The 22,369-nt window shown below is 43.1% G+C and overlaps 1 protein-coding gene across 3 annotated transcripts in view; it reads right to left on the bottom strand.

Moving 5' to 3' along the window:
* The window catches only part of RORB (RAR related orphan receptor B), a 198,536-nt gene that overhangs the window by 45,758 nt on the left and 130,409 nt on the right, over nucleotides 1-22,369 (bottom strand). For all 3 annotated transcript variants that reach the window (XM_039545776.1, XM_039545777.1, XM_039545778.1), the window contains 3 exons: nucleotides 13,585-13,670; nucleotides 7,444-7,585; nucleotides 3,568-3,969 (listed from right to left, as the gene is read on the bottom strand). In XM_039545776.1, coding sequence (XP_039401710.1) covers nucleotides 3,568-3,969; nucleotides 7,444-7,585; nucleotides 13,585-13,670 — 630 coding nt within the window. The remainder of the gene's footprint in view (nucleotides 1-3,567; nucleotides 3,970-7,443; nucleotides 7,586-13,584; nucleotides 13,671-22,369) is intronic.

Here is a 22,369-nt window from a genome sequence, read left to right as displayed (position 1 = left end):
TGCAAAGTTACAACTATTTCAGAGTTCCGAACAACCTCCATTCCCGAGGTGTTTGTAACTCTGAGGTTCTACTGTCCGCCACCTGACACTAGTTGAAGATCTGATCTTAAGGGTGTCCACAGTAGTTTTCATTCATTAAAAAAAATAAAAATAGAACTTGGGTAAAATTTTCCAAAGGCCCTAGGTCCAATTTTCAAAAGTAACTTAGACACTTAGGCGGGTAAGTCTCACAAAGGGCTAGATCCATAAAGGAAACTTAGGCTCCATATTGCAATGCCTAACATTTAGAATCCTGCCATCTGCTGAAATCCTTAGCTGTAACTTAATCATTGGGTCAGAGAGACAGTGAGAATGACTCTATAGACAAGTGGTTAGCACACTATCCTGGGAGACCTGGGTTCCAGACCCTGTTCCACTAACTATTTAAGTAGTTCATAAAAAGTGGAAAACCTTCAACAAGAGAGATGTGCTTCAGTGTTTTCCTGTTTTGGGACCACGGACTGTAGGACAGTGTGAGAGACTGAGAGAGACCCACCCCAGAATACCATATAGCCCAGCAGTTAGAGTACTCACCTTCTTCCTTTCTGTTTGTGTGGAGCCTGATCTGGTAGGCATGCTCTGCGATGGCCTCTGAGAATGCCTACAGATTGGCCTCCACAGGCAAGATAGGTTAGGGAATTCCTAGCTTTAGGTTCCTGCTGGGGCTTAGGTCGCATCAGGATTTAGGCAGTGTGCATGTCCACTGGCAGAAATGTAGGCACACTGGGGACTTTACCAGTGAAAATGTAGCAATCTAGGGAATTTAGGTGCCTACAGGGTTATGTGGCAGCTGAGCAGAGGTTTTGAGGATCTAAATTTTGGACTTACCGGTAAGTGCCTAAATTCCTTTGTGGCTGTAGCCAAAAACCTTTGCTTGGTCCTACTTTCCCTACCCAAATTTGGAGCTAGTATAAGGTTACTCAACCACCAAACGGTTTTCAGTTTCACTAAGGGGAGAGCGTGAGAATTCTTCCTGTGCTGAGTTCCACTCTCCTCTGATAAACCCTCACACTCCTCAGCCTTGTCCCATCCTCAGGAAGCTAAAGTTACCCTGAATATCAGAGGGAAATGTAGGGAAAGGAAAGGGCGAGTCCCAACTCAGTGCTCACTGAATCATCTTATTCCAGTGTGTTGAAGAGCAGTTGTCTGATGTGCTCACCTCTGGTATGATCAGAGGGAGTGGAAGAGCAAGGTGAGCCCAGCCCAGTTTTTTGCTAGGAAAGCAAGGAAAGAATGAAGATTTAGGCAGGGATATTGTCTTATCTGAGTGACCCTGAAGGACGAGAGAGTTTGGGCCTGATCTAAAACCCACTGAAGTAAATGGAAAGACTCCCACTGACTTCATTGTCTCTGGGTCAGGCCCAGAGAGAGCCCAAGAAGCAGTGAGGCAGCACCTCATCATCCCCACCCAATCGATCTCCTGCAGTGTTGCTGTTGGCACACCGCCGAAGCGATCGGTGCCCTGGTGCAGGTGAGTATTGGCTCACAGCTTTTTAGATAAACAAGTAGCAACTAGGCTGATGGTACAAATTACAGCAGCATCTTCACTCTCATTACAAAGTCCCTCCCTGCACAAGATACTTCAGGGGCACAAATGCTGGTATCTATTAGACTTGACTTTTCTCCTTTGTTCCCACCCCAGACATCTTTAGGCACAAATTGGAAATGTGACTCTTCGAAAGCCTATAGACACATTTTCACAAGCCAAGATCCACATACAAAACATTCAGTGTGTGCAAAGAGCTCAAAGATTTGGTTTTGTGAGAGTGAACCTATTTTAGTTTATTGTTTTACTGATGTTATAGATCAGTGGTTCTCAACTGTGGGTCTGTGAGCCATTTCAGGGGCGCCATGGGGCCCTGCGACTGAAGACTGAAGCCCTGAGCCCCAATGCCCTTTGCAGGGCTAAAGCCCAGAGCTGTGGGGCTGAAACCCCCATGGGCTTGAAGCCCCCCCATGGGATGGAAGCCCGGAGCCATGGGACGGAAGCCAAGAGCCCTGGTGACACCAAGGAGGGCTAAAGCCCCAAGTCCAAGGGTAGAGTTGGGAGGGTATAAGGGGCATTGTCCCCCCCCACACTCACACTGCAGTGCCTTACCCAGAGCGGGGCAGGCCTGGGGGCAACTCCACACCCTTCCCCACCTCCTCCTTTCCCCCAGCCCCTGCGGAGAGGCCCTGCCCCCTGGCCAGGTCAGAGGTGGGAAGTTGGAGCCAGGCACTAGGGGCAGCTGCTGCTCTGACTGCTGCCATAAATGGGGCAGCCACAGAGCCCCTGCCTGCACTTTGAGCTGTTTTCAAACTGAGCTGAGCCCCACTCTACACCCCCCCATTTGATTGATAAGTTTTGGGTGCAGCTTTCCCCCCACCCCCCAGACAGGCTGGATGGACTGCTGAGGTGAGTCCGGGGGTGGAGGTGATGATCCCTCCCTGGACCATGCCGTGCAGAGCTGGCCCGAGTCCTGCTCCCCACAAATAGAAGTCAAACTACACCTATGCCCGAGGACACTCCCCCTGTCACCTTCCCTGGAGGTTTTATAGCATGTGTGTGTGTGGGGGGGCGCTCAGATAGAAAAAGGTTGAGAACCTCTGTTATAGATTACCCTTTTCCTCTTGTTTTTTAATTAAACTCAATTAAAGAGGTGTTACCCTATAATTTTATTCTAAACCACAACTGACTCAGCATTCATCACTTGTTGAGGTGGGAAGCTCTTAATTAGTAAGCCAGCCTCTCTTTCTTTTTTTCTTTTTCTTTTCTTAGAATAGAATACAGTGCTCTTGGCTGAGTGTGTACAGGCGAGAGCTTGAGACATTTTATTTAGTTAGAAACCCTCCCTAGAGTGTGACCAAAAGAACATTATTGTTCACCCAAACCCAGCCTTTTTTGCTGTCTGAAACACCTGGCAGAAGGCTTGCACTATCATTTGCACTGGCAGCTAAAGGAAAACTTGAGTAAGATGTATGTCCAAAACATCCAGAGAGTTAATCAGAAGAATACAAATCACAGCCTATTTCGGGCCAGATCCTCATCTCAATTACACTGCTTTAAATCAAGAGATCAGTGAAATTACTCCAAATGTACATCTGTGTAACTGAGATCAGAATCTGGTGCTCATTTTAATAAACACAATAGAATGAGCCACCTTAGGGACTCTTTGTTTTGACAAGAATATGTATAGCTGTCAGAAAAGATCATTAAACCCTTCTGGTAATGAGCTCATTTGAAACAAGCTCCCTATTAGTAATTATCACTTGGTTTTGATTGATTCATCAGTTGCTTTCGGTGTTCCAGTTTCATAAACAGTTCATGAATTGCTGAGTTAAGAAATGTAATCATTATTTTAGAATTTGGTAAACTCAGTCAACAACGAAAAAACCCAGCCAGCCAGCCAGCCAGCCCTGTTTCAGGACCAGTCCATTCTAAATGAATTGGCTGTGTACCATAGCCATTATAGCTGGACTGCAATTTATTCAACAACAAAGAAAGTCAAATGGAACAGTGAATGCTTGAGAAGTGAAATTTTTTCTTACCTATTTCAGTCATGGTTATCCCCGGAGCTAATTGCCCATTGTTGAAAGAGCTATAGGTAAACAAGTTTGGTACAGAAGTGAGGTCATAGATAGGTTCCTGCTTTATCTGTTTGATTCCAGTCATGTCTAACCCAGACTGATCTGGGGAGGGCTGGGCAGAATCCACGTTATAATAACCCTCGGACTTTGGCAGGTCAATGACATGCCCATTCGAGTAAGTGCCACCAGTTTCGTTGTTCAGGTTGCTCAGGCCGTTACTAATGCTGCTGCTGTATACCCTGGCAAGGGCTTCTGCCTCACCACTCTGCTGCTGCCGTTGCTCCTGTAATCGCTGCTGGTGCTTCTGCACTTCAGCATACAGGCTGTCCCTCTGCTTTTTGGACATTCTTCCAAATTTCACAGCTGAAAAGCAAACCATAACAGAAACCATTGCTCTCTTTTCTTAAATCATTTTCCTATTTACATCACTTTTGCCCTGTCTTTCCTCCGGGGAAATCAGAAATGATACAAAGCTGCAGACTACACACATTTTATGAAAGCTGAAGCATTATGTTCTTGGATTTGCAAGGTACCAACATTGCTCCATTTTGACAGACAGGGTCTCAGTCAAGCAACATACTCCTCCCTGGCATCTTTCTCTTGCCTTTCTGTGTTCACTACACAACAACCCAGAGGTATATAAAACATACAACCTTTAGATTTGTTTCCCGTGTGATTTATCAACTTGCTCCCAAACCTTTAAACTATGCACTAACTGATTAGTGCCTTCTGATGAAAGCAAATCCTAAAGCCCTATTATTGCAACCTTTCAAGGGGCTGTTATCTTCACACTCCTATTTTTTAAAAAAAACCAACACTACAGGTTAGAGTTAGGACCTGCAGGGAAATGACAGACTTGAAGGCAAGCAGCATAAACGAATGGCACATCTGCCATAAAGGCAAGACTTACGGATTTACACAATCATATTTTACATAATCTCCATGTGTAAAATCTGTACATTCTTCACTGATGACAAATGAAGGAAATAGTGTTACTTTTAGAGTAAGTCAGCATCAGGGTGCAAACTGGATTCTCCAGCACTTGACATCTTTAGAGACTCATGTCTTCCTAAAATATATGCTCTGATTCAAGCATGAGTTATTATGCTTGATGCAAGAATTACTGGCTGAAATTCTATGCCCTGTGTTATACAGAAGGGCAGTCTAGATGATATTAATGGTCCTTTCTGGCCTTAAAATCTATTAAATATTTTCAAGTAGATCTGGGAAACCTCAGCCCAGAGATGGTAAATAAGCTTTTAGAACAAATGAGGTCACTCAGTTGGGAGAATATCTAGAGGGGATCAAGGATGGATCTCTGAGGGATATCAATACAAAGCACAAGAGAGGGACACTTGGACATGCCTTTTTGGGAATATAATTATAGAATGATTATTAGCGAAGATGAGCAGGGATGGTGCCCCTAGCCTCTGTTTGCCAGAAGCTAGGAATGAGCAACAGGGGACCAATCACTTGATGATTACCTGTTCTGTTCATTCCCTCTGAAGCACCTGGCATTGGCCACTGTTGGAAGACAGGATACTGGGCTAGATGGATCTTTGGTCTGACCCAGTATGGCCATCTTTAATGAAGCATCAAATACGCATTTAATGTGGTATGAGGACAAGTGTTTTCTAAAGCCACTGAATTACTTTAGATCCTTCTACATATTGTGCTAAATTCAGAGACAACATAAATGACTGCCAAAGATGGGCCTGATTCTCATTTACACTAGGGCCACTTTATACTTCTATTTATACACACTTTCAGGCCCCTTTACGATAGTCAGATCCTATAAGTCTGTGTGAATGTGACTGTAACTTGCATGCTGAGGGAGCAGAAAGATGTGCAAAAAGAGAGGAAAAGCACCAAAGAAAGCAGAGTGCAGGAAGGTATATCAGATAACAGCCCCGTCAGTTTCTCACTCCCTTTTAGGGATTGCTTTCCCTGCTATGGTCCTGCCTTTCCAACCCCATAGCACGGAAAATGTAAAATATACCACTTTACACCATCATTTGCATTGCCTATGGATCCTGCCCATCATGCACTTCTCACTCTTATTTTAACCACACCAGATCAGAGCAGGGAGGACCAATCCACAAGGACTTTATGTTGAAAAATGCAACTACCTATTTTCTTTAATTTCAGGGCCTCAGTAATAGAAACAAACACCCACTGTTTATGCTCATTATATTTTCATTAATTGGACTCTCCAGCTGCTGTCAATTAGCATCCTGCCTCTGCATGATAGAAATGAGTCTGTTATTAGACAGAGTTAAAATTCACATATGATTTCTTTGTAACAACGAAAAAAATCAATCAAGGCAAGACTGTTTACGTGAGTGTTTATACTCATAGAGGTTAGAGGAAGGCAGCACTGGGAGATGAAACCCTCTCTTCATCTACACCAATGAAAACTCAGGGCCACTGAGAAACTCTGCTTTACAGGTGAGGGACAGAGCACTAGCAGCCAAATACAAATGTCCCGTGATACCTTTAAAGCCCTCAACTGCAGTCAGGAGACAGCACTTTTATGAGGAGACTATATGCTGATTAACTGCTGAAAGAGCACAGCTTTAATCTTCTTTGGGCAGAAATGAGAGGCTAAGAACCCGGTATGCTGCACACTAGATACCAAGCTGAATTCACTTAATGGTGAGAGTGTAGTACCCTTACGCATGTTGGATAGAACTTTACACCGTGAACTGTCTCATTGTACCTATGGAGTATTGCAATCTGACCTTAAGCTAATGTAAAACCTCTGAACCATCTAATGAACATAATTTCTCTGGTGATCTACAAAGCTCAGGGGAATTTGAAATACATTCAAATGACACATTTTTATAACTGTCCAAGACATTTTTTTTGGCCGCTATATAGATATAGATAACCAAATTAAGATAATATGCCTACACAATAGGAGACATTTTTGTTTTCTTTTTGATGTTTTTAAAACTTCAGTATGGATTTGGGAGCAATCCAAATTAACAGTAGTAGCTAGGGCTGAAATAATGCAGACAGACTTTGCTCAAGCTTTCTTGCACAGCTCTGCTATTGCACCTCAATGCTAACCTGCAACACAACTCTTATTCTAGTCCCAGGTAATTTTTATTCTCAGTTTGTCACTCATGCTGACTTGCGTCGCAGTTTGGGGAGTGGATAAGAGGACTAACAGTAAGGACTCAGACGAGACCACCAGCACCAAAATATATAGTTTGCTCTGTACAGCCTCACCCTGAAGTTTCAACTGGATACAAGAATCTTCTTCATTTTCTGTTTTAAGCAGTTGTGTAGCTCTCTAGTTCACTGCTAAACAGCAGAAGGTTGCACCAAGTCGTTCCTTTGTAATGTAACGTTATTTTTACTGAAGTGCTTTCAGATCCTTTAGCATAAAAATTGCTCTAAGCGTGCATATTTCCTTTTGAACTGTATATTTTATTTATTATACTCTCAGGCCCTCAAACATTTTTAAGCATGGGGAGTCTTAATACATCAATATTTAATATTATTAATATAAAATGTTATTATCTGATCCAGCATACGAAGCCCTCTCTACGAGGGGAGGACCTTTTTGCTTTTAATCAGAATGCCACATTTCTCTTTATAACATTTTGTTTTAATCTAATGTTGCTCTCTATTTTGTTATTCCCCCACCCCCATGAAAAAATGCTCCTAAGTTTAAGGAATGGCAAAGATCTATGTTTTACTGTGAACGTGTTACAGAGCACTTAGGTTTTCTTCTTTCTTTCCAGAAATCTGTCAGGGGGTTAAGTAGTCAGCAGCAATGAAGAACGGTTTCAAAGGGTTTATCTATGAAGTAGGAAGCTAACTCCTTACCGTCTCTAGACATTCCTAGGGCAAGACACTTCTGCAGTCGGCAGTGTTGGCAACGATTTCTGTTGGTTCTGTCAATTAAACAGTTTCTCTGCCTGGGGCAGGAGTAAGAGGCATTGTTCTGCTGACTCCTCCTAAAGAAACCCTAGAGAGAGAGTGTGAAAGAGAGAGAGATAATTACTATATATAGATAGATAGATAAATAGATATAGTGGCATGCCACTGCAATAAACTCTAATTCAGTGAAATTTTGTTTATGATACAACTTCGTAATTGCTTTAGCCAGAAATAGTGAAATAAAATCATGTTCTCTCCTGATCTGAAAAACCTGTGCATTACTCTGTAAAATATAATATGAGGGTATGAGCGTAACAAACAGGATAGAGTGATAAAATATAGTACATCCTCAATATACAATAAACACTGAACTTCATCAAATGCTCAGGGAGACTCTCACCAATATTTCTAACAAGGCGGCTTATTGCCATTTGCTCCGAATACTTTTTTTGTTAAAGAAAAGGTACTGGTAACATCTAACACTGATGATTTGTTTATTCACTGGCTACATGTGGTATCAGAAGTTGTAATATACAATGATTCCCTAGGTTAACCTGGAGAAGCTTAAACTGATTTGGAGAGACAAGATACTCCACAGGAGAGAGGTAATTCAAATTGAGGCATCTAAAAGAGCTGTAGGATTTAATGACCTTACTAGCTAAAGTGCAAAGGAAAAAGAAACGCTTTTAAACACCACCACCCTCCTCCAGGAAAAAAATAATGACATTTCATATGTAAAAGAAATATATTATTGTCAGGTAAATACAGAAAGTTAAAAATCCCAGTTTAGCTAGGGAATTGGCTAAAGAGTTTTAAAACTTTTAGTTACCCAGTCTCAGTAAGGTTTTTTGAGTGTTATTCTGGTCAGTTGTTTGGATTTGTGACTGGGGACAAGAGTACTAGAACCCGAGAGCACGTCCTTACTTAGTCATAGCCACTGAGAATGGCACCATCAGGCAGCATTACGGCAGAAGTGACAAGAAATGCCAGAGATGTCAAGAGGAATGGAGCCAGGAAGGGGAGATGACAGAAGTAAAGCTACACTTGATGTGCTTCTCTCTTCTACAGAACAACGAAAGGTAAAGAGCACAGGAGGAGCAGGGAGCCCAGAGAGGGGGAAGAGAAACAAAGAAGAGAAGTTCATTGGAGAACCTAGCAGCTTTAGAAACAGGCAACTGCACACTTACACAGTGAGAAAGAGATGGAGGGGGAGTCTAGCAACTGCAGGAAGCTAGGAAGGCAGATAGAAGGTAAAAAGTGCAGTTAGCATCCGTAGGAGGAAGACAGAGTAAGTAAAGTTAGACACTGGTAGCAGTGGCAGTGAGGTGGTTGAGTGTTGCTAGGATGGTTTGTAGACTAAACCTGAACTGAATCAGCAAGCTAGGGCTGGCTTCATTCAACAGCTAGTCCGGTATTGTTTCAGTACAGGACTATGGATGACAGCAGCAAATCATGGCAATAATAATAGCTGTGGAGTCTGGAGAAATAATGGTGAAGAAACAATGTAATTGGATTGTACATGACTGGATTCACTCAGTAAAGACAATATTTGAAGCTTCACTCAAGTCCTAGCGCATTGAATGATGGCCAGATGTGTCACTACCACTGGACAACAGGTATTGAGTTTGAGTACAGATACTGACATTCCCAGTCCATGAAGTGAAGTTTAAAAGTCCCATTTCATCTACCCTGCATTGGTTGTGTTAGTGGTTATAAATTAATTTAAGATGTGAGTTTTGTATCTTTGGGAATGCAGTTGTCCTTTAGGGAAAGTGCCAATGAAAAACTGTAGAGCACTTATCTGATCCTGACTGACAAAGAATTTACTGAAGCCGTGGCTGTGGGATTAATTTAAGGCCAATTTAGCACTAATTATGAGACATTTCTTATGTATTTGCCATACTTTATTAGAAATTTCCTTTTTGGCATAGAAAGGGTTTTCTGCTTTAAATGTAAGTAATTCCAGTGTGAATTGGGAATTGAATGAATGGATTAATCAGATCAGGTCAATCTTATTTTTAAAGGTAACAGTTATAAAAATTATTTTTTTTTAGAATTGTAACTATTACACAGTCTAGAATATCATATTTTAGTGCTACATAGATTTTCATAGTGAAGACTGTGCTGCTTATTTTCTATCATACAGGAATTTACACAGTCATTCTTTGTTCCTATTAGAATATCATGGGTCATACTCAAATTTTGACTTGGTATAATTTATTTTTTCCCTTCCCTCATCAGATCTAAATGTTTTCTTGGACTATATAATATTTTATATCCTTTTTTTGAATGGCTACATTTATTGGGGAGAATAATTGCTCTTTTGGGTAGAAGAATTGTACTGACCTAGTGCGTAGAGTAGAAGAGCTAAAAACAAATTTCTTGGCTCTTTTCCTAACTCTGACACTGAATCACTTTGTGATGTTGGGCAAGTCACTTAACCTTTCTCTATCTCACTTTCCCAGTCTGTAAAACAGGTATAGTAATATGTTCCATACCTCTAAGAATTAGGCTTCAATTTTAATCACTTCCCATAACGGTGGAGAGACAGGTGGAATGAGACACTTTTGAGAGCCCCAGAGACATTGAGGTAGGCACAAGGGGTGAAACCCAGGCCTCAGTGAAGTCGGTGGGAAAATTACCAGAAGAGATCAAATTCCTGAAGATACCCAGGCATGCTGCAGGATATGACAGTGCTGTTTGCGACACCCTTTAATAAGGTGCAATGAGGACTGATAGATCAGATATAGAGTGATCGCTTGTGAAAAGTGTTCACACGCAGGTGACAGGGTGTTTTTGTCATTTATCATGTTCCTGTATGAGTTCATTTGAGAGAGTAGTGATTATCTGGTTTCACCCAGATAGTTTTTATTGGGGCATTTAGTGCACTCAATGAGTAAAGATGTGTTGTGGTGGGTGTTGACCACTGTAGCAGTGGAGATATGGCTGCAGGTTTTGCACCTGTTGTTCTGTCTGGTTTTGCTGCCATTTTGAGTAGCTGTGTCCTGGTCTGCGAGGAGCTTACTTCTGATGATGAGCTTGGGTTGAGGGGTTGTTTAAAGGCCAGAAGTGGGTGTTAACAAAACGATCACTCTATGGGCTTGTCTTCATGTACAGCACTGCAGCTGCACTACTGTAGTGCTTAAGGGTATATCTTCACTACTGTGGCTGTGTAGTCGCGGTACCAGGGCTGGGAGAGAGCTCTCTCAGTGTTGTAAAAAACCCACCACCATGAGAGGAGTAGCCCCCAGTGCTGGTGCACTGTCTAGACTGCCACTTTACAGCGCAGAAACATGCATCGCTCGGGGGAGGGTGTTTTTTCACACCCCTGAGCAAGAAAGTTTCAGCACTGTAAAGTGGCAGTGTAGATGAGGCCTTAATGAAAATGCTACTATGCTGAAGGGAGAAACAGTGTAGTTAATCCACCTTCCCAAGAGGCGGTAGCTCTCCCATTAACATAGCACTGTCTACAGGAGGGCAGATGGATTAGGATTTTGCACACCCCTCAGCAACGTAGTTATACTGGTTATACTATACTATACTGATATAGGTCTATAGTGTAGACGTGGCCTATATCTGACCTCTCAGTCTTCATCCTCAAAGGAAACACTTTGAGCCCGGATGCTTAAATTCATAACTCTGCTAGACACTAAAAATCATGGATTGAACAGAGACACTGGATTTATGGCTTATTACAACAATCTGTTACTCTCTACCCCCTGTTTTTGTCCTATGACTGAAGAAGTGTTAAGGGGACACTCTACCTTGAATGGTCCCTTAGAATATGTGCTAACTACTTATAAGAACATAAGAACATAAGAACGGCCGTACTGGGTCAGACCAAAGGTCCATCTAGCCCAGTATCTGTCTACCGACAGAGGCCAATGCCAGGTGCCCCAGAGGGAGTGAACCTAACAGGCAATGATCAAGTGATCTCTCTCCTGCTATCCATCTTCATCCTCTGACAAACAGAGGCTAGGGACACCATTCTTTACCCATCCTGGCTAATAGCCATTTATGGACTTAACCACCATGAATTTATCCAGTCCCCTTTTAAACGCTGTTATAGTCCTAGCCTTCACAACCTCCTTGGGTAAGGAGTTCCACAAGTTGACTGTGCGCTGCGTGAAGAAGAACTTCCTTTTATTTGTTTTAAACCTGCTGCCTATTAATTTCATTTGGTGACCCCTAGTTCTTGTATTATGGGAATAAGTAAATAACTTTTCCTTATCCACTTTCTCAACATCGCTCATGATTTTATATACCTCTATCATATTCCCCCTTAGTCTCCTCTTTTCCAAGCTGAAGAGTCCTAGCCTCTTTAATCTTTCCTCATATGGGACCCTCTCCAAACCCCTAATTATTTTAGTTGCTCTTTTCTGAACCTTTTCTAGTGCCAGTATATCTTTTTTGAGATGAGGAGACCACATCTGTACGCAGTATGTTAAACAATCTGTTCCAACTTGCATTTTGCTGTGATGCTGGGAGTGCCTTTCCCAGACTTGAAGAGCTCTGTGTGGCTCAAAAGCTTGTCTCTCTCACCAACAGAAGTTGGTCCAGTAAAAGATATTACCTCACTCACCTTGTCTCTCTAATATCCTGGGACCAGCACAGCTACAATTAGACTGCATACATCTTTCTTCATGACAGTCTCATGAAACAGGATTAGACTAATTGATCTGCTACTTTGAAACTGGCACAAAAACAAAAGGGTTACAACTGTGTTAAGTGGTAGAGGAGCTTCTTATCTCGATATGCACATAGAGCTAAGAGGCATTGTCTCCTCTTGAGGCACACACAAGGGCTACCAGTAACAGTAATCACATCCAGAGGAGACTTTATTCCTTACTGCTTTATATAGACTGGTTACAGAGACAAGAAGCTCTTTTTCTGCTTAAAAGCATTTTTCTTTATTATTATTTTTGTGCCAATTTTAAAGTATCAGATCGATTAGACTAATCCTGCTCTGTGCGATCATCATAAAAAGAAGCCTATTTCCAGTCCAGTATCACAATAAAACTGTGTCACAATGGGGGATGGCTCATTTACAATTGTTAACGTTTCTGAAAGACAAGGTCTGATTTTTGACAATATATCACTTTTCAATTTACTGGCATTAAATCAAACTTTAGTTTTGGGATGTGGTAAATCCAATGTTTTGAATTTTTCAGATGCCTTCAATGTTATAAAATGCTAAATGCAAACCTAGGGAGCAAGATATTTCACACTACACACATGCAGATGTGTATGTGCACCCACAAAATGTACAGTGCATGTTTCCATCTATAAAATGACCTGCAGGTGCTAATCAGAGCCTTTGCATCTTTGCACCTTCAAGCGGGTAGTCAGAACTGCAAACACGAAGATTTGCCTTTGCAAAATTCTCAGCTACTGTGAGTGCTAAAATAGGCCCTTATACATAAGTTAGCCACGGGGACTGCTTTAACATATGGCAGCCTCCCCACAAGTGCTGATGGCAGGTGCTGCAGCCCCAAATCACAGGAGCACTATGGGCATTCTCCCTTCTATCCCAACCTGCTCCTTTCCATCCCTGGGGTATGCCAGGCCTACAAGGAGGGACAATGCAGTGCCATTTACATTCTTCCTGAACTGGGGGAATTTCTCTCTGGGCAATTGCAATTTCTTTATGTCCCCTTGAGAGCATAGATGCACCAGAGTGGGGGCCAAAATCAGCCCCATATCTCTTAAAACTGTGCATTATGACACTTAAATTAACTTTGACATTTCACAAATATAGTAAATGAAACAAGAGAACAAAACTAGTCCTCAGGTTCATTCGGGGTGGAGCAGTTCTAACATATCGTAACCAGCATGTGTATCATCATTTATGCTGCATCACATATTAATAATTCAAAGCCTCAAAGAAGGAGCTATTTCCAAATATCATTTGACTGTTGAATAAGGAAGACAACTAGTAAAATTAGACATGGAACACCTGTGTATCAGCAGCAGGCATTACAGCCTTTGGCACGCCTTGTTTGAAAGGGTGTCAGAGTGTGTTGTGAAGTACACAGATGCCTGAGGCAAATGCAGATGCCAATGACAGTGCTGTATAAAGTCTCATACCTTGCAGCCTTCACATGTGATGACTCCATAGTGTATTCCAGAGGACTTATCTCCACAAATTTTGCATGGTATCACTTCAATTTGTGCTGAAAAAGAGAAAAGGGTTATTTTTGGTTTATAATGCTGTTCGTTTCTTTTCTGCCCTAACTACTGATCATAGATGTTAGTGCTGGTCAGACACCTAACTCCCTGCAAGTGTAAAATTGTTCTTTATGATATTTTAGGTTTTTTAGTGCTCTGTTCAGCCCAGTTCTAATTGATTCACATAATGGGGCTTCCACCATTTCCCTGAAGAGACTGTTTCACAATCTAATAGATCTCATGATAAGAAAGCTTTCCCTGACATTTGCCGTAAGTTTTCTTTCTTTCTTTCTTTCTTTTAATTTCATCCCCTAGCTATACCTATTGGATCACTCTAAACAATTACCTTCTTTGGTGTTTACAGCCTTCAAATACTGCTAGCCAGTAACCTTGTCCTCCATCATATCCTCACTCTTCATTTTGCTGAGGCAGAATTGCCATATATGATTTGATGCTCTTTCTGTTAAGCTCCCCCGGGCTCTTCCCTCTCACCCCCATCATGGCTCATTATACTTGTACACTTGATATGATGCAGTTCATGTGATGTTCTTTCATGTCCTCTGATTTGTGGTTTACTGACATACATCAAAAGATACTAGCAACATCTGTAAATATCTGCAAAGTTCTGCCTCCAAGGAATTGCTTAAACCAGTGATATATTTGCAGATATACCACACCTCCTGCAGTCAAAGCCATTTATTTACTGGCTCTAAACTAGAGATGAGCAAGAGCTATAGATCCAGATCCCAACATCTCCAGTATCTGGTCTTTGCTTTGGCTAACTATAGAATTAGCGGCTAGCTGCAAGATTCAGAACTGCATGTAGATTCAGATTTACCCAGAATCTGAAAATATATTTTCCTCTCTCTACATATAATTTGGCCCAGGCCCCGGGCCCCGCAGGGGCCCCCAGGAGAGTTTTTCGGGGGCCCTGGAGTGGGGTCCTTCACTCACTCCGGGGGCCCCGGAAAACTCTCACGGGGCCCGGGCCCCCAGAGCTTCTTCTGCTCCAGGTCTTCAGCGGCAATTTGGCTGCAGGGGGTCTTTCCACTCTGGGACCCGCCGCCAAAGTGCCCCGAAGACCCGCGGCAGGGGGTTCTTCTGCCCTGGGACCCGCCGCCAAAGACCTGAGGCCCCCTGAATCCTCTGGGCTGCCCTGTTCCTTTGGTGCATCCCCAGAGGTGAACAGTGTCCCAAAGAGGGCAGGAAGGAGATAGGAAGGAACATACATGGATGATGAAACTTCCACACCCACAGTGCACTCTAAGGCATTTGAGGAAGGACTGTGCTTCCCTGAGGCACAGTGTGCTCTCTTGGGTCACAGTAGCTCTCTACCTTCCCTAGTGCAAGACTGGGTGATAAAAGCATGATCTAGACATACACCGTTGCATACACTTGTGAACTCCAGTCCACTAAAGACAAATTTTCAAATGGGTTTTCACTCACACAAATCTCCTACACTCATTTATATTTCTGTACAATTGTCCATCTAACAACCTAGCACACAGGACAGCTTCTGCACATGTAAAGTGAGGGAGCAAGAAGAAATAATTGCCCCCCTCCCCCCTGCAACTAAACAATAAGTGCAGTAGTTCTGCTATGCTATTTCATTACTGTATTGTTTCAAAAATGTGGTGGATTTATGGTTAACCTATCACACATTTTAATTACTAGTTTGAGTTGAATATAATTTTTTGTTCCTATATTTTAGGCAGAGATGGGCTAGAACCAAATCCCTTAATGCAAGTGCCTATGAACTCTAGGAAAGTTCAGATATACTGTACATTTTGTTCCTCGGCCCACCCTTGATGTTAGCTTTGCCTTAGGTTATGCCTTCACTGCATAAAAGATGGTAGTGGGGTTTTACTGTAGGGTAATTAATAGGCATTAGCTATTATGCTGTAAAATCCTTGTGGAAACAAAGCACTGCAATTTTAGTGTGAGATAGCTAGGTGAGGTCAACAGTCTACCCCACCCATGGCTGACCTTGCCCAGTTCATCTCACAGTAAAACTGCAGTTCTTTACCTCCACAAGACTATGCACTGGGACAGCTAAAACACTCTAATTATTCCATGGTAAAAACCACTTTTTGGCAGTGAAGACAAAGCCTGAGAATGATTCCTAAGTGCTGCCAGTTGAGAGACTGAGTTTCAAGTAATTCCTAGATCCCTAGGGTGAGAACCATGCAGAGGGAGAAAGCTTAGTCTTTGGAAGGATGGACTGTTTTGGGTTGTCAGACCTCAAAGGGATAGATGTAGGTCTCAGGCAGAAGCTAAAGTCTGGAATATGGGGAAATCCTCAAAACTCAATAAGTCAAGATGTGCAAGGCAACAAGAGAAAATAGTGGAATAATAATAAAAAATAGATTTAAAAAATAGTTTAATCACATTTACTATTTATTACTTTATTCCTGTGATAGGAACAAGGGCATAAGGCTTGATTCTGCAAACACTAACTGCATTGAGTTTCATACCTGTTACTGTGAAGAGTCAATAATACTACATCCAGTAAGGGACTACTCATCGTTATAAGTATTGTGCTCAGTTATAAGTGTTTGTGGATTGGGTCCCTAAATGCTAAAGCTATGGATTTCAATTATTATGGAACAAATACAGTAGGCTCATCCGCAAATCAGAATCAAACTAATCATGTTATAAGTTAGTAGTAATAAATATTAGTGAGACAAGGTGGGTGAGGTAATAACTTTTATTGGACCAACTTCTGTTGGTTAGAGAGACAAGCTTTCAAGATTACACAGAATTTTTCTTTAGATCTGGGAAAGTGTCACAGCTAAATGTAAGGTGGAAGAAATTGTTTAGCACATATTTCAAGAGACCATTCAAGGTGAAATAGCCTGTTAACATCTCTCCAGTCATTAGGGGTGGAGGGGTGGGGGGAACTGGAGGGCTTAGTATATTATACTAACGGTGAATACAAGGTCTCCAGCAGATTGGTGTTGCTGCTTCTAAGTCTGCTCGGTAACTTCCCAGGTAGACACACTGCCAAGCCACTTAGTATGCAGAAACTGCGCAGTTGCAGTGCTGTGAAAAAACCACCCCAATGAGAGGTGTACAGCTTTCTGTGCCAGGGCTACAGTGCTGTAGTGCCAATGTAGACACCCTGCTCAATTACAGTGCTGCAATTGGCTTCTGGGAGGTGTCCCACAATGCCTGCTCTTGCCTCTCTGGTCATCGGTTTGAACTCTACTGCCCTGCCCTCAGGTGACCAACCATCATTCCCGCTCCGTAAATTCCTTTGGAATTTTGAAAATCCCCTTCCTGTTTGCTCAGTGATGCATGCATTGGTCTCAGCGCATCTTTCCAGGTGACCATGCCTGCTCCATGCACCAGGCAATCCCCACTTGGAGCAATGAAACGCTGCTGGACTTCATCAGCATTTGGGGAGAGGAGGCTTTCCAGCCCCAGCTGCGCTCCAGCCATAAAAATTATGATACCTATGGACAGATTCCATGATGCATGACAGAAAGGGGCCATGACCAGGACACATTGAAGTGTAGGGTAAAAGTGAAGGAGCTGTAGAATGCCTACAACAAAGTGCAGGAGGCAAACAGCCACTCCGGTGCTGCACCCACGAGCTGCTGGTTCTACAAAGAGCTGAATGTTATACTTGGTGGCGACCCTACGTCCACTGTGAAGGCCACTGTGAATATTTCGGTGGCTTACGTCAGTCGAGAGTGGATTGAGCCAGGAGGAGGAGATCTTGGACAAGGATGTGGAGGGGGAGGGGGACCCAAAGGCAGAGGACGACTCAGAGATCAGAGATGCATGCAGCCAGGAGCTCTTTTCTACTCCGGAGGAGGCTAGCCAGTCACAGCTGTTGGATCTTGGTGAAGCACAAACAGGAGAGGAGGCCCCTGGTAAGTGGATGTGATTTGGGGAATTGCTGAAGTGAGTTGTTGGGGGCAGGAGGGTTGCAGAAAGCAGGCTTGTGTCTGTATGATGTGCGTACCACCACATGCCTAGTCTGACCGGTGGAACAGGGACACTTCACGGGACTCTCCCTCAGAGATCTCCAGGAAACTCTCATGGAGATACTGGGCAATCCGCTGCCACAGGTTCTTTGGCACAGCTGCTTTGTTTCTTGTTTCCTTTGATTCCCTGCTCACCCTCAGCAGCGAGATATCTTCCATAATGATCACAGCCTGTGGAAAATGTGGGGACAGGAATGATTATCAGGCCCCTCCTACAGTGCTGGCTCTCCCTAAGGGCCATGTGCCCAGTGTACAGTAGGGTCCAGGAAGACTGAGTTACCTCGCCCCTGCGGATACTCACCATTTTGGGGGTCTTATGGCTCATGTGTGCTTGCCTGGGGTCAGCCAGTTAGTGACAGATATGTGAATAGTGGCTGAGTTTTAAATCACTGAATCAGTGTTCTCCGTGTTGCAAAGAATACTGCTCTGTAAAATGTTGCGTTTTGGCTTCACAGAGATGACCTTGGGAGCCCAGCCTCCCTCTTTGTTATCGGCAGCTGAACGGCTGCACAGAATTAGAAAGCGGCCATGAAGAAATAAAGAGGACTTTCTGCATGAGGTTATGATGCACTCCGCCGCCGAGAAACAGGAATTGAAGGTGTGGAGGGAGAGCGAGAAGAGGGACTGAAAGGAGAACACGGTGCACCAGAATGAAGCAATGGAGTAGCTCTTAAACATTATGGAGCGCCAAGTGGACATGCTCCAGGTGATATGAGCACTGCCAACCAAGCAGCTCCACACCTCACCGCCCCTGCAGCCGCTGTCACATAACTCTTTCCTATGCGTCCCTCAGACACTGCCAACACACTTTTATCAGCCTCCTGGCTCCAGTCTGTACCCGCAACATTCCACTCCTCCCCCATCACAGTCCAGCACTGTGGACTCCCACTACCCACTGCACTCAACACATGTCCCTCTGCAGTTTAGTCCTGTTGAAGTACAGTACCCGCTGCACTGTACTCCAAAGGAGAAGGCTGGATATGATCCCTGGACATACACAAATCTTTAATAGTCCTGGGACCCCACCTCCTCCTGGGACCTTCCCTTCCCCCAACCCCCTCAATGCTGATGTGTTTTTTTGTTTGTCTCTTTCCTCCAGTTGTTGTTTTTAATAAAATAATTGTGTTGGTTTGAAAGTAATCTTTATGCTATTAATTGAAAGCAAACAGAGCCCTGCAAAGCAACAGCAATTATCTTAAACCTTCATATTGCATCATCTGCACCAATCACAATCACCTCCTAGCATTACAAGCACTGCACTCTCAAGCCTATCAACAAATATTAGTGGCCTTCAGCTTCAAATTACTGCCTCAAGACATCCCTGATCCTTATGGCCTCACGGTGTGACCCTCTAATAGCCCTGGCCTCTGGCTGTTCAAATCCAGCTTCCAGACATTGAGCCTCAGTGGTCCAGCCCTGAGTGAAGCTTTCACCCTTCCCTTCACAAATATTATGGAGCGTACAGCATGAGGTTATAAGCATAGGAATATTGTCATTGGCCAGGTCCAGCTTCCCACATAGGCAGCGCCAGCAGACCTTTAAATGGCCAAAAGTAGACTCAACAGTCATTCTGCACTTGCTCAGTCATTGCTGAACCGCTCCTTGCTGCTGTCAATGGCTGTGTATGGCTTCATAAGCCACGACATTAAGGTGTAGGCAGAGTCTCCCAGGATCACAATGGGCATTTCAACTTCCCCTACAGTGATCTTCAGATCTGGGAAGAAAGTCCCTACTTGCAGGTTCCTAAACAGGCCAGTGTGCCAAAAGATGCGTGTGCCATGCATCTTTCTGGATCAGCCTGCATTAATGTCCGTGAAATGCCCACAGTGATCCACATGTGCTCTTAGAACCATAGAGAAATACCCCTTCTGATTAATGTACTCGATGGCTAGGTGGTCTGGTGCCAGAATTGGAATATGCATGCCATCTATTGCCCCTCTGCAGTTACGGAAGCCCATTTGTGCAAAGCCATCCACAATGTCACGCACATTGCCCAGAGTCACGGTCTTTTGGAACAGGACGCGATTAATGGCTCTGCACACTTCCATCAACACGAGTCCAACTGTCGACTTTCCCTCTCCGAACTGGTGAGCAACTGATTGGTAGCAGTCTGGAGTAGCCATCTTCCACAGTGCAATCGCCACACACTTCTCCAATGGCAGGGCAGCTCTCATTCTTGTCATTGTGCCGCAGGGCTGGGACGAGCTCATCACACAGTCCCAAGGATGTGGCTTCCCTTCTCTGAAAGTTCTGCAGCCACTGTTCGTCATCCCAGATGTGCATCACTATGTGATCCCACTGTTTAGTGCTTGTTTCCCAAGCCCAAAAGCGGTGTTCCACTGTGGTCAGCACCTCCAATCTCGTGTCATAGCTACTATGCATGGTGAAATCAATGTCACGCTCCTCTTGCCTTTTAGTTTTAGGAATAACTCCACTGCCAGTGGCCACTCATGACATGTTAATCAGAGCGAGCAGCATACTGGTCAACCGTTCGGGATCCATTCCCAGACCGAAGAGGCAGAGAACGCAGTACACAAACCGTTGAAAGATGGTGCCAAATGCAGATGGAAGCACAGGGATCGGTGCAATGCATCATGGGGCATTGGGACAGGACCTAGGATGCCCCGCAATCCCCCTCTGCCTTCCTACAACTCTTAGCAGCAGAAGAGGAAGATATGCTCTGTAGGATAGCTGCCCAGAGTGCACCACTCCGAATACCACTGCAAGTATGAACACACTATTGTGCAGGCAGCTGACAGCATGAACACACAACAGTGGTTTCTCTTCAGCGCTCGCTGAGTGGCACTCTAACTGCTGGTGCTATAACTCTGCCACTGTAGACATACCCTAAGATAGCTCATGGAAAATGCTATATCTCTAGGGCAGAGAGAAGAGATTTAAAGAAGTTTGAAAAAGCAGACTGCTGATGTCTCCTAGGCATTTCTCTTTTATTCATAAGACAGCAGGACAATTTAAGGATTCATAACAGAAAACCTGAGTCGTTAATTGTACAGGCCAGAAGAAAAAGAAGCCACTGTATTCCCAGAAACATCTTGAATTACTGTAATTAACACCCAGTGTACCAGGTTTCCTTTGCAGATTTAATGATTGTCAGCAGCTCCTACACCTTCTTCACATTGCATCTTTGTTCAATGCTCTAGATTTGTATATTTTCCCCTCTCCCTCCTCCTCCTTTCAAAGAGAGAGTTGATGAAATAGTACATTAGTTCTCTTTCTGTAGAACTATTACAAAAGAAGCTGTTTCATTTTGAATCCTTTATAAGCGTAACAAATGTATCCTTTTATCAAGGGGGTATTTTCAGTTTCTTTCAGAATGTTGAAGTCATTATATGATGTACCTTGAAAATAAACTAATAGTAAAGTTGCCACTCATGCATGGCAACTTTCAGCAATACAGGAAATTATGTCCTTCTCCCATTCAGACACAGTAAACATATTATATATTAGTATAATAGAGAACTACTTGTCTTCACTTTTCAGGCACTTCATGGCCTATCCCCTTTCTACCTATTATATCTAATAATCTACTGAGAATAGAGTTCTGTCTCCTATTTGCCAATTATGCTGGTGTCAGTTGTCCATTTGCCAAATTTTCAAGCAAGTATCTTCACACGTTCTCCCATGCCTGGGGAGAAAGTGTGAAGATGCTTGCTTGAAAAATTGCATAGGAGGAGCTCCTCATAAAGATCTGAAATGCCACCAGATCATCTTCCTTCAAATCCCTCCTTGAAACTCACCTCTGCTATGAAGACTAAAAAAATCAACAATGGTTAGGCACTTGCTGTGCTGTGATTGGTGTTTATCACACTACTCATGATTATCTCATTGGTACTTTGTGCTCATCCCATTTGTTTGTTGTATTCACGTCTCGTTTTATCCTTGGATTGTAAGTTCTTTGGGACAGGAACTGTTCTTTTGTTATGTGTTTGCACAGTACCTAGCACAACTGGGGCTATGGCCATTGGGAGCTGACAATACAAATAAATAATAAATAAATAATTAGTAAAAAACAAAACAAAAATGGCGTTTCCTTTATGGAACCTAATACCACTAGAATAACAGGAGGGAATAGTGAAAGGAGATGGAGTGCAGAAGATGACATTTTAAAGTCTAACAGCAAAGGAAGTACCTACAGAATAAATTAACGTCACTCAAGGAAAACCCCTGAAAAGGGAAGGATTTGTGTACCAACACTGTAAATGTGTTCTTTAAACTATCTTCAAGCCAGACATTAGTTACCCAGGCTCTCAGATGCTCTCCAGAGTGGAAAAGAAGCAAATAAAAAATCCCATTGCCTGAGTGGATGCACTAAATGTGATGTAGCTGTAGGTGAACTCAGTCACCTCTGAGCTCAGTATGTCAGAGATCCAAGTCTTCAATCACATGTTTCAAGGAGACAGCACATCATACAGCTAACAAACAGCTTCCTCACTCAACCAAAGGAATATAAGCAACTGTATTCAAACAGCATAGACCAGCATTTTTTCTTGCTGGAGCTAATTCCATTCCTACTAGAAATGTCATTCACTGGCTATAGTCAAACCAGACATCCTAAAAAATGAGGAGGTAAGAGTCATATGTTTTGAACATATGGAATTAGTGGTAAATCTACAATGCAGTGTAAAAAGAGTTTACAAAGTTCATGTTGAAATGTAAGTAAAAGTCAGCAGGTGTCCTTTGTACAGTGTGCT

Source organism: Mauremys reevesii, linkage group 6 (assembly GCF_016161935.1).
Source record: "Mauremys reevesii isolate NIE-2019 linkage group 6, ASM1616193v1, whole genome shotgun sequence".
In the NCBI taxonomy this organism is placed as follows: domain Eukaryota; kingdom Metazoa; phylum Chordata; order Testudines; family Geoemydidae; genus Mauremys; species Mauremys reevesii.
Note: the sequence above shows the minus strand (reverse complement) of the source record. Positions and strands in the feature narration are given on the sequence as shown.